Below are 13,714 nucleotides of genomic sequence, written 5' to 3'. Positions count from 1 at the left end.
AAAATGTAGAAAAAGAAACAAAATAACACATCACAAGGTCATTTTATGCTCACCATTGAGATGGGGCATTCTGTGCAGTGTGCGCAATACCACTCAGTTTGAAAGTAGGGCAGTAGCATTTTGTGGGTTTCAATTGCAGGATGCCCCTTCCTACTGCAGACCTGATGTACAATTCCAGATGCCACCAGGTGTTGGATGTAGCACTCTGCCATATATATATATATTGCAGTTTTCCCCTCTGGATGAAACATCCTCTTTCCTACAATCCTCTGGATGTAGGTTTTCGTGGATTGGGTGTTGGTTGGAAATGGTCTAGCCACACAAGTCCTCACCTGTGTTTGGCTGGTACCCTACTTCTGCTACATACTGGATGATAAATTCCCAATGCCACCAGGTTTTAGACTGGAGATGCAACCCCAAACTTTTGGTCTCTCTTCCTACTGTCTGGTTTTGGTTGTAGCTGGTGGGACACATGACTTCCCACTTGTGTAAGGTTGGGTACTTTCCTCCTACCACAGACTAGTAGACAAAATGAAAAATTATTACCAGCAGGAAAGAGGGGCTCTCATGCCAAGAACCTGTCTCAGCATGTGTGCACCTCCAACACAACCAATACCAGATCCACTGGAAGCCAACATTGGCAGATGGTAGGAAGGAGAAGAGCCCAGGTGGGTGTTCATCACCAGTTCAAAACCAGGCAGCATTGGGAAAGGTGAAAGTTAGAGAACCCTCTTTCTACCACTTACTTGATGTACAATTCCAGATGCCACCAGGTGTTGGTTGAGGTTGAACTCATGCCCTAGCCACTCTGCACCAGAGGATCCCATCATCTCTGTATTTCTGTATTTCTTTTGGAACCCCTCCAATGTTTTGGCAACATATTACAAAGGGCAAAGAGGAGTTCAGAAGGGGTGCCATTTCCCACTGGTGAGTTGTTTTTAATTCCTTTACACACCTCATTATTACATGTGAAGGTCTATTTACATAGAAATTTTTGCTTTTTGTAGCCTTTTGACTTTTAATTTCTTGTTCTTTCATATTCAATTACCTCAATGATTTTATGAAATCTGCTTAGACTATTTGTAACATCTCCTGTTGCTGGAGTATTTTTTCTTAAATATAGAATATGGCACCTTTTTGATCGTGCTTATTTGTTCTAGAATATTCAGGTTTTTTTATAGAACGTGAAGTTTTAGCTCTTCAGAAAATTAATTATAAACTTTTACGTTTTTTATATATATATCTGAGTAGGTAAGTAGTATACTCTGCACTGTCTAAATATTGATGAAATAGTTTTTTTCTGCAGTATTTTCATAACAGATGAACTAACAAAATGTAATATGTGAAATGTAAGTGTGCTGTAACGTATCTATGAAAATATGTTAGTCAGGATTTTTATATGTGCATTCTTAAAATTCTATAAAAATAGGTACATAGTACTTACCAATACTTGCATGGAATATTATTTCGGTGCATTTAATTTGATTTTCTTATATGTTAAAGCTTTTTTTTTGGTAAATAGAGATTTTGTAATAATAATAACAATAATAGTTGTATGCTATAAACTTGTGCTTATGTCATTTGACAACCTATGGCTGTGTCTCATTGTAAAGTTTAGAATCATACTGTTGTCTCATTGTAAAGTTTGGCACCCTGTGGTTGTGTCTCATTGTAAAGTTTGACTTCCTAGGGGATTTGTCTCATTGTAAAATTTGCCAACCTATATTTGTGTCTCATTGTAAAGTTTGGCATCCCGTGTTTGTGTCTCATTGTAAATTTGGGCATAATGTGGTTGTGTCTCATTGTAAAGTTTGGCATCCTGTGTTTGTCTCATTGTAAAGTTTGGTACCCTGTGGTTGTGTTTCATTGTAAAGTTAGGCATAATGTATTTTGTGTCTCATTGTAAAGTCTTGTACCTTATGGTTGTGTCTCATTCAGTTTTCCATTCAATTTTCCTTTTATTTTTTGTTGTAAAAGATGTTTTGAAAGAAAGCTATTACTAAAGTAAATTATTATCTAATACAGTTTATTTTTCTCAAACTATTACATATGCTGCATAGAACATATATTGTAATGTCAGTCTATGTAATAAATTCTAAAGATATTTACGGTACATAAATATTTTATGTGAAAATGAACTTGTATCTTTTAATATTTATGTAAAGTATCTGAAACTATGATATATACTTCTACTAGGATATCCAGAAACTAGGCACAATTTTAAAAGTGTTGTTTCAGAATTTAAGCTTATACAATATTTTTATGTAGTCACCATTATGATTTTCAGCATTCTAGACAAAAGTTTCATACTGACACAGTACTTTGATAAGAGTCAACTCTCTTGAATTTTTTTAAAGAGGCATATATTAATCCTCATTATTTATTTCTGTGAGTAAATTACTAAATGCTGAAGAAGTAATTTTCTTCAGATTTCAGTAATAAGAGATGAAATAGAAGCCATAGCAGAAGAAGTTGCAACCCATTCTCAAAAGTACTCATTTGTTATCACATCAGGTGGAATTGGTCCAACTCATGATGATCTCACATTTGAAGGTGAACTATTTTAGAATAAGTGTACTGTGATACTTTGGAATAAAGATAAATATTTACATTAAGTTAGAAACTTGTGGAAATTGTTTTGTATTGTCATAGCATACCTTCAAACACAATTATATTCAGCAACTAAGACAGCGAAAAGAGTATGACCAGTCAGTATTAGTTAAAATCAAATATGTTTATTGTGTTTGGTTTCATCTTCTATTTTTATTTTTCTTCTTTTTTCACATATTTTAAATAGTTGAATCTTAGCATACTGACTTATAAATGTGATGTTCTGTTTTTAAGACATTAGTTTAGAAAAATTGAAAGCTCAGGCATTGCTTTGATATTCATAATGATTCAGTACTGAAACATAAGGAGTTGAACATAGCAATCCAGGATTACTAATACTTGCCTTGAGCTTTTTTTTTAGGGGGTAGACTTAATACTTTCCTGGCATTCTGGTTTGAGTTTGGCTGACTTATTCCATTTAAATTTTCATTCAAACTAGCCTGCATACATAGACAGCATGCAAGTTTTTTGTTTGGGTAGACTATTCTGTCACATATACTTTATGATATGTTTGAGTTTGTGAGAAAAATGCTCTGTAAAGAACATTTTATTTGGGGAGGCTGTTTGTTTGTCCATGACAGTTGTTCATGGGGGATTTCGCTTTGGACAGTCAGAGATGAACTATCTCTCTTCACCAATTTGGGAAGACTTAGCCTTCCCAAGCCTCTTATACTTGTTGCCCCTGCCTGCATATACATGTTTTAGGTTTGTATCTAGGTAGATTAAGAGTTTGTGCATCTGCATATGATTTCTGGGTTTGTTTGTAGTTTTCCACATGCTTAGTCCAAACCAAACAGCCTGTTGAGATTTCTATATCATATCATTCTCACATACTGTGTGAGGTTTGGATCTGCGAGTGACTAAATGTTTTCTTATGATCCTGTATGTGCTTTTTTGTTTCTGTTTCTAGTTTATGTACTCTCCTTCACTGGGTCTCTATGCCTTGTTGTTTGCTGATTTATACATATTTTTTCATCCCTCCAGTCTAGTTTGTAGAGGTCTCTTTAATCTATTTGCATGAGGCTTATGAACAAAACAAAGCTGTAGACAATGTGACTGATAGTTTTAAAGATTTTACTCATCCAATTTTCTTTCCATAAAAAAAAACAAGATATTGGCAACCAGTTGAGGCTAAAACAGTTTTTGATTGTTTTTCATTTCAAGATGGAATAGGCCTCAGTGATTTTACATAATACTGGGATATCCAAACTAGATGTTTTTAATATATAGTTCAATATGTCATCTCTTTTTTTTCCTGCTCCAAAGGATACTGTTTCCTGCTTAATTTATAGTATTTTTCTTTATTATTTACTATATGAGTGTAGGGTAGCTAACTTCTTTCCAACTCACAGTCAAGTTGTAATTCAAATGTATAGTTCTAGAGCTGTTATCGAATTAGAGTAATCACCTATCAGTAGTGTGGTATATTTCCTCTCATTCCTCCCTTCATAAAATTATCTGTAGGGAAAAATTCGGCAGTTGGTTGAAGGTCTTACTGCTTATGTTGCTACATGTTGACACTTCTTAATGTAAGAGGGTATCTTGTGAACATAGGTAATTCACTGAGAAATGAAATTATGACCAGACAAGTTTCAAGATGGCAGAAAGAAAGAAACTTATTGTAACACCTTGTAATAAAAAAAAAATATTTTCTATCAGTCCAATAAGGAGTATTTCTTTTGAATTTTTCTTTAACTTAGAACAATCCATTTGTTTTCCACTGTGAGTATCATTATAAGAATCCTTTATGAAAGTGTAATAAAATGATCTTGTGGGAGTATGCAAATTAAAAAATATATATATATATATATTGTTAATAGGAGTTGCTGCAGCTTTTAATGAGCAAGTCTATCCACACCCCATCTTGGTGAATTTGTGTAAAGAATATTTTGGGAAAAACCTTTCGTGCCATGCTCCTGCAATGAAGCTTGCCCATGTAAGTGTTAAACTAACTTGTGAAAAAGCTGTGTATTATTTACATACATTGTGTGTATACATATGTTAATTAACATTATGTAAAAATTAACCATGTATGATTTGATGGATTTGGTGCAAGTAAAAGCTTTTGTTTTAACCCTATCATAACTAATGAGCACCCTTAAGATGTACAGCTACACATCATATTTCAGAATTTCAATAAAAATAATAATTATTTCATCAGTTTTTTAACTGAAAAATACTTTTATGTGTATACTCTGTCATATTGCAACACTTGTTTAATTTACAAAGAAAAAATGAAGAAAATGGTACAACCATCTTTTCTGCACAGCTCTGAATCTTAACTGCAAACAACACTTTTGTATAGATCTTTTTGAATTTTTCTACCCATCCCAAAGTATAGGTTAAAATTTCAAAGAAATTATCATCCCTTGAGAGTAAATTTACTCTTGTCTTGTTTCTCATGTGATTTTCCTCCTCAGTTGGTGTTTTTGTTACATTAGTATAGGCCTTCATTTCCATCTTTTTATGACCTCACAGAATGTAGTCTGAATAATTATTATTGAAGCACAGCTTTGAAAATAGCAATAGACAACATTCAAGTGCGATTGGATAGAGCAGGTTATAAAGTATTATATCAAAGTAGGGTAAATGAAATGGTTTTAAGAGTAATTTATGATTTCTCGAGAAAGTTACTAGACATTGTTCCTGCGTGGATGAACAGAGTAATCTAATAGGAAATTAGAAGATTTATGAACGATAGTTTTTGAACAATGTATGTAAATAACAGGACTTATTGTTTTTTAAAAGAAACTTTATTCAAAAGTGATCTTGACAAAGAATATTGTTAGTAAAAATCATGATATTCAGCTTGACAAAGGTTAATGATGATGCCATTCTGAAAAGTCCTAGGTCACCAATAAATCTTTGTCAATTTTTGTCATGTTTGTTATGATTTATAGTTGGAAGTGGGTTCATGATTGGCAAAATAAAATATGTAAACAAATTTTATTAACTATCAGTCCAATTGAAACTGTGGACTTACAACGCTAGAATCTGGGTTTCGATACCCTTGGTGAGCAGAGCACAGATAGCCCATCATGTAGCTTTATACTTAATTACAAACAAACAAACCAATTGCAACTGAGTGGATATATGAAGTGGGAATTTCTAATCTACAATGTAACAGAATTAAATTCTATGGCAAAAGGAAATATTAAATATTTTTTTTCCATAACAGTATCTCACAACAAAGTGGTTGGGAAATTTCACAACCTAAGAATGATAAAAATATTATATCAAATTATATTAAAGTTTTTTTTAGCCAAAACTAGATACTATTTATTAAGGTGTGTATGAAGTTTCATACAATTTTTTAAAGTATTTCCACTTTATGGATAAAAAATTAATAGGATATCATTGACACTCATCTGGTCTGGAAAAGGTTAATATTACTGATTTTTTTAACCTTTATGTAAATCACTCCTTCAGCTTTCTATAAATGATTAAAAACTTCTAAGGAATAGTATTTTTTTTGTGGATGTAGATCTATTGCTTAATTTGGTGATACCCAAATTTTGATGGTTATCTGTTACGTTGGTTGAAACTTAAAATTAGAAACTTTGTGTAATCAATTGGTTTTCTAGTTTACTAATAAATTTTCAGTAAACATGGTAGATGTTTAAAGAATAGTAAGCATATAACAGTCAGTGATGAAATAGCTTCCTATGTTTTGCCGATATTATCTTTTACCCAGAGGGGCCTTTACTCTATTATCAAAGGCCCCTGAGCCACTCACAGCATTTATTTCATGAGCTTCTTGAGGATGGCATACAGGTCTACTGAATACTGGCACAAAACTTTCTAGAAATTTACCACTACTGGCTAGCTTCTTCATATTAATGTGACTATTTTCAATATATTATCTAACTGGTACTTTTAATAATCTGGAGACCTGGAACATAACTATGGGGCTTTATTTAAATGTTTTTTTAGCTCCACACTTTTATTGTGTACACTTTCAGAACTAGCGTACTTAAAAATTATGTAAGAAATTTTGTCATTCTGGATCTGATTGTGCATTAATTAGTTTGTGTTTGCCTTAGAAATATTACTAATTACTGTAGTCCTTTGAGTCAACTTTTACAGATCTGATTATTATTTACCCTTTTTACTCTGTTATTCAATTTTATAGTTAGGTTTAATGTATTTTTATGATTTAAGAAGTTTTTTCTGGCTGGGTTCATCTCTAGTCCTTTGTTAGTATTTCATTTGTCTGAAAGCGCTTATTACTTGCCAAAGTTTTATAATTGCATGAAATCTCAATTTATAAAATATGTTACTGAAGTTTTGTAGTGACTAAAAAATTCTCACAATTTTATAATGGGTATTCAGAAAGTTGAACAGAAATTATATAAAAATAAAAATGAAATGCTGGAATCCAATGTATTTACTGTTTGTATAGTGGTTTGGTTCTAATGAACATTTAGTACCAGGTTTTGAAGTAGCAAAATTTTTTGTCTTTAAGAGTTATGGGAAAGTGCATTATATCACTTTCCTTAATACTGTTAGTTTTGTTTGAAATTCTGGTCAATTAATGACATTTAGTTTCCAATTTACCCTGATAATTGGTCAGTTGTTGTTTTTGTTGGCCAAACTTTTGGAACCACCGGTGAACTATCGGCTCAGTAACTGTGGTATTGCTACTCACTGACCTATAGGCTATAATGGTCCAATACTATATCTGGTAGATCCAGTGAGTTCACTGATCCAGTAACCCTTCTTGTTGAATCATAGATTCAAATGATCAATATGTAGGCTCCATTGATCCATTAGTCTTACTGGTCGTTTCATATGGTGTGCTAGTGTAATATTCCAGTTGAACAACCTGTAAAAGCTACTTGTTTATCTCTAGGTTCAACTAGCTCAGTGTTATTTTAATAGCCAGTCTGTAGACTCTGGTAGTCCCTTAGGTCTTCATGTACTGACAAACCTTTATAGATTCTTGGTCCAGTAGTTTTAATGGTCAACCTGTGGTCTCTGTTAGTCCAATAGCACTACTAGCTGAATCATATACTTTTGTTCCAGTATCCTCACTGTCCGACCTTAAGAATCTTCTCTTTTAATAAGTGTATTCTACTGTTTTGGTACCATAGGAAGTCATCCAATAAACTAATAATGGCATACCTTTTTGTTTTTTTATTCTGTAGGTTCCAGTTTCTTATATTCTGTTTAATTTACTCACTTTTTTTTTCTACTAGTTTTTTTGTACTAGTTCAGTTGCTTTCAAGTTCATCTGATTAATTATCCACCATAACTCTGCTATATGCTATAAATTACTTTAAAGCATACTGTACAATTACAATTATCATGATATAAAAAACTGTTTAGTGTAGGTATTATTGATTAATTTATTTTGTGAATGAATATTTTATGATTGATTAGTTTTTTTATAATAAGAGAGTTAAAAGCAGACAATTGTTGGAAGTTGTGTTTATAATTAATTGATGTTGAGGCTATCGAACGTTGCATGAAATTTACTGATGTTAAGGGTATAGAGATTTATAGAAGGCAAGCAGACGATTAAGTGATAAATATATGAATAGTGTGAGACGAGCGGGAACAGCAGACAGACAGAGCAGACGATTAAGTGATAAATATATAAATAGTGTGAGACGAGCGGGAACAGCAGACAGACAGAGCAGACGATTAAGTGATAAATTATAAATAGTGTGAGACGAGCGAGAACAGCAGACAGACAGAGCAGACAAGAAATTAAAATCGGGAAGTAGAAGTTTGGCAAAAGAAAAGTTAACTGCCATAGGAGTGAAAGGCCTAATTGTTAATATAAGCCTAAATGTCATGGACTTTGTGAGAGAGTCAATGGAGTTTTAAAGAGCATGCTAAAGAAGACGTGCCAAGAGAAACCACGTGATTGAGACTGGTACTTGCAGGCAGTATTATTTGCTTATTGAGAAGTCCCACAAGCAAGTACAGGATTTTCACCCTTCATATCATGAAGATGGAAAACAATGTTGTTTTTCCTACATTTTAACGCTATGTATATAATGGATATAGTGGTTCAAAATGTGCATGTCACAAACTTCTTACAGAGTTACACTCAAAATTTAATTAAAATCTTATCAGTGTATGTCAGTAAACTTGGCATCAAAACATAGTTTGTAATTCAAAGTTTTATATTATCTAAGTTTTAATTTCAAAAGGAAATATTTAAATATATTCTCACTCTTCATTTCTCTGTGTCCCAGGACTTGTCTCTGTTTTCCACTTTTTAGATTTTCTTAATCTCTTATATTGGTTTTAGAGTTTAACAACCAATGAGAAACTAAAGATATTGGCAAGACAGATAAAATGTAAACCTCCCACATTCTCAGTGCTGACATATAAATACATTTACTCCCAGTGAAGCTCCTCTCTTCCATCATAGCCCTGAATGAATTTATCTAAATAATATTTCTTTATTTTATGGACATGTTTACAACCAATAGAAAGTGCAATTTTAAATTTATGGGCCTCTTGCATTCATTTGTTTAGTTTGGGCTGTTACAGACAATAGTTTGCAAGAAAATTTTGACTTGTGTTGACTGAAGCTGTTGCTTTAAACAGTAGTGGAATTATTTTTATATGACTTTTAGCTTAGTTAGAAGCCACATAAATTATAGTAGTTTTGGGATGTTCTGTTATCATGTCTGATATATTTTTATGTTCTAAAATGCATTTTTGAAAGAATCAGGAATTATTTTTTGGACAACCAACATAAAAAAAGTAAAATTACTGAACTATGAAATGGAAGCCAAAAAGGTCTCAACTCAGACTTAAGTGCTGCTGTTTATGTTCTTGCACAAGTAACAGTATTACAGCAATACTCGAACATACATGGGCAGACAGGTATTATCTCTTTGGGAGTAACAAAGGAACAAAGGCAGCTAGAAAGAGATGCCTTTCTCTACCACATGTTATGTGAAATCTGCATGTATAAAGAATAAATTAAAAATATATATATACTGTAATTTTACAAGAAAATACCAATACTTGGTGTGTTTTATATACCACAGTAACACATCACAGTATAACAAGCTATTGTAAGTAACAATTAAGTAATCCAGGTGTAAAATATTATAAGCTTAGTTATTGCAATGCAGTTATCCTTAATACAACACTTAGAGCAGTAACAGATGCATGTAAATGTGCTTATGTATACATTTATTATAGGATTAGTAGTGCAGCTACCATGCAGTTAGTAGGCTTGTTACTCACTCAGCCTTGTTCACTCTGCCTGTTGATTCTTTCTTTTAATATTATTTTTTGTAGCATTACTGTGATATTTCTATTTATTATACATTAAGTTTCTCCCCAAATCTCATTCATTTAGATTCCATCATCAGCAAAATTGAACTTTGGTGAAGATAAGAAGACTGGGAAACAAACCAAGTTTCCATTGGTATCTGTAAAGAACGTTTATGTCTTTCCCGGTGTCCCTACTTTGCTGGAAGGTGCTTTTGACGTGTTTCAGGTAACATGCTCATATCTCCTTTTCTAAACTATATAGTTTGTACTCTAACATACAAAATTGATAATCATTTAACAGAAACATGAACAAAGAAATGGTTATTTAACTGAATAATTAAGTCAAAAATACAATAAAAGCAACTTTTACAGTAGGCTAGTTCTGATTTTAATAATTACAACATTTCAACCCATAGTCAAAAGAGTAAGAGATTCATTTGAAAAGGGAGTTGAATTCCAGAAAATATTACAGATTTGTGATGGTGAAGACAAGTTTTGTAGGTGTTATTAAATTAGCTTTTTCCAGTAAAATAAGGGGGATGAAATATTAATATAAATAAAGAGGAATTGTTCATGGATATTTATTTAGCATTGGGTTTGGTGACTTTTATGAGTAGTGCTTCAGCTGTTTTCCTTCTGTTGAATAATTTTGTCATTGTTTTCAGTGATAGTATGTTTTGAAACTTGTAATTATTAAAATCATAACTTGTCTACTGTGAAAGTTGCTGTTAGTGTATTTTTGAATGAGCAAAGGAAGTTTATCTGTACTGAACATGTACAAGTAAATTATTGTACTTAGTAATAGCTTACAGGTTCTTACTAATAGTAATATTGTTTAAATGAAACCTTTTGTTGAAAAATACAGTATAATTTAATTGAATTTTGTTCGTTCTTACTTCCATCACCAATTTTTGTTTTCATTTAATAAAATACCATTTCCTTTTCATTGTAAAAAAACATAAATGTAGGAATGATTTTGAAGTTGTGAGTGCTGAACATCATACAACCCGAAGGTTTCATGTAGTATATATATATATATATATCACTTCCTCAGCGAATTACTGTGGCCTTACCCTCTACACCCGTCTATTCTCACATCCATGTAAAATATTAGACATTACTAAATTAGTATTTGTTGTGTTGCACTTAACAGATGGCTTTAAAAATACAAGTAATTTTTCCTCTTTAAAATCAAGCCATTTTATCTTAAAGCTCAGTAGTAAATGCCATCAGAAATTCTTTATAACAGTGAAATACAAAATTGCTGTGACTCATGACTATTTCAACAAATCTCTTCAAACTTTACCTCACACTCAAATTTTTGTATTGTTCACTACCATGGGATTCATGCATTACATCGTATTTAGTAATTTTATGTTTTTGTCTATTACAACAAAAAACTCATTAAGCTGATTTTCTATGTAAATTACATTGGGAACCCCAGCACTAATTAGTGGGAGTAATTGAAATATCTATAGTATATTTTTTGTTTACAATTTTTCTGTGACTTGTTTCAGTAATGAACCTGTAACTAACAATGTCGTGGACTCGCAAGTAGTTTGCTGCATAAATAATTAATAAAATGTGTTTAAAAAGCCAGTGAATCCATGTAAACCCTATTGGTAATTCTAGAGTTATGTTCTTAAACCCGAGCAGGTGCTGCCAGCATTCAGCCAAAAACAGCATCCAATAACATTTATGTCTCTTTGGCTGAAAACTATTCCAAACCATGTTATTATCCATATTTTATAAGTAGATTGGTAATTTTATTAGGACACCATGTAAATAATTCCGGCTGAATGCGGAAAAAATTGTGGGTTTAAAGAGTTAAAGAAGATAGTAACTTCACATTTAAAAAGATTGTTGATTTCATCTTGATATTCAAAATAATATATTTTGATAAATTCGTTGTTAGATAATCAAAATTATAAATTCAATAATATTTTGGCAATTATGCTGTAATTTTTTATTTTATTAATCCACCTATAATTCCCATTTATCAGTAACAAAACAGTTAAACTTAAGGACTTATAATTACTGTATTTCTGACAGTCAAAATTACTTAAAATTTTACTTTCACTCATTTCTGCAAAAAAGCTTAGTTAAGTTTCAGAAAAGCTAGAAATATATAGTAAAAAACTATTTTGGTCAGATATGATATTTATCTGGTATTAATTCAACATGAAAAAAGTTTTTGCTACATAAAACCGATGTGGAGATGTTTTATACCTAAGAATATGACTACAGTAAAAGCTTTGTTATTCGGCATCTTTGTATCCAGAAGGCTCTTGTAACTGGAAATTTCATTATTCCCCAAGACAAATGTTTATGGTAATTTAGTGATACTGCTGTGGCTTTGTTTATGCTCTTTCTTGCTGGCAAGCTTCAGTTGTTAGCTAACTGTACTGTGATTCACATTTGAAATATTGTATCCAGGAGGCTCTTGTAACTGGAAATTTCATTATTCCCCAAGACAAATGTTTATGGTAATTTAGTGTCACTGCTGTGGCTTTGTTTATGCTCTTTCTTGCTGGCAAGCTTCAGTTGTTAACTAACTGTACTGTGATTCACATTTGAAATATTGTGTCCAGGAGGCTCTTGTAACTGGAAATTTCATTATTCCCCAAGACAAATGTTTATTGTAATTTAGTGTTACTGCTGTGGCTTTGTTTATGCTCTTTCTTGCTGGCAAGCTTCAGTTGTTAGCTAACTGTACTGTGATTCACATTTGAAATATTGTATCCAGGAGGCTCTTGTAACTGGAAATTTCATTATTCCCCAAGACAAATGTTTATTGTAATTTAGTGTTACTGCTGTGGCTTTGTTTATGTTCTTTCTTGCTGGCAAGCTTCAATTGTTAGCTAACTGTACTGTGATTCACATTTGAAATATTGTATTAATATTTTTTTTTTACAGTTTAAGGCTTTTTATTATTGTTTAAAACTCTTATTCTTTTAAATGATGTATAAATGCTATACTTTAGAACATTAATAAGGTGTCAACATTTTTCCTGTAAAATATTTTAAGGGAAGCACTTTCATAACTATAATTTCTGCATAATTTTTGGCTCTGCATAGGTCTGGCATCTACCAGATAATAAAGCTATTACTGTTTATTTTTTAAATATTTTGTTTATAGAATTTATATGTTGTTTCATCTAAGCCAACAATGTCTAAACTTTGTTCACTGTGATGGTACTACAAGGCTAGTATCAAATCAGTTAGTCGTCATTTATTTAAATTGAAAAAAATTATATGAACAGTTTTTTTCAAGGCTTCGAATTACACTTAAAATGTCTTGAAGTGTTAGTTAAAGAAAAAATAGTTAACTTTATTTGATTGAAATGAGAAAATTCAACCTGTGTGTGGTTTGTAAATAATTATCTACAATAATATACAGTATACCCTCACCTGTTCGCGGTTCCCCATTCGCGGCCCCGCATATTCGCGGGTTAGGCTTCTTAACCCTATCGCATCGTATGACGGTCTACCGGGCTAGCGTCATAACGTCATAAAAACGAATGCTCGGTAAACTGGGTTTTTGTAGGTCATAGAGACTAAAAGCGCTTTTCGAGGGTATGTCTGTATTTACTCTCTTGAGCAGTTTTTATCTATTGACGTCTTCATCGAACAATGGGCTGGGCTGCTATTGGCTGACTGCCTCAGCTTCCCCCACAACGCAAACGGCAAAGCACAGCCGGTTTACATTATCATTACTACATTAGTGAAATACATAACTGCATGCAATGTTACTACATTATTACTGTATTATGAGTAGAGTGTCTTAGAAATGTTGGGAAGTCATTTAGTACCGTATATAATCTCATACATAGGACGTTTTAAACTGCATCCAATTTTAC

At 32.2% G+C, this 13,714-nt stretch overlaps 1 protein-coding gene across 2 annotated transcripts in view; it reads left to right on the top strand.

Annotated features, from left to right (window-relative positions):
• LOC106468920 (FAD synthase-like) overlaps window positions 1-13,714 on the top strand; it is a 48,541-nt gene that overhangs the window by 8,341 nt on the left and 26,486 nt on the right. For both annotated transcript variants that reach the window (XM_022397325.1, XM_022397326.1), the window contains 3 exons: window positions 2,430-2,553; window positions 4,431-4,546; window positions 9,941-10,081. In XM_022397325.1, coding sequence (XP_022253033.1) covers window positions 2,430-2,553; window positions 4,431-4,546; window positions 9,941-10,081 — 381 coding nt within the window. The remainder of the gene's footprint in view (window positions 1-2,429; window positions 2,554-4,430; window positions 4,547-9,940; window positions 10,082-13,714) is intronic.

Source organism: Limulus polyphemus, unplaced genomic scaffold (genome assembly GCF_000517525.1).
Source record: "Limulus polyphemus unplaced genomic scaffold, Limulus_polyphemus-2.1.2 Scaffold3222, whole genome shotgun sequence".
Classification (NCBI taxonomy): domain Eukaryota; kingdom Metazoa; phylum Arthropoda; class Merostomata; order Xiphosura; family Limulidae; genus Limulus; species Limulus polyphemus.
Note: the sequence above shows the minus strand (reverse complement) of the source record. Positions and strands in the feature narration are given on the sequence as shown.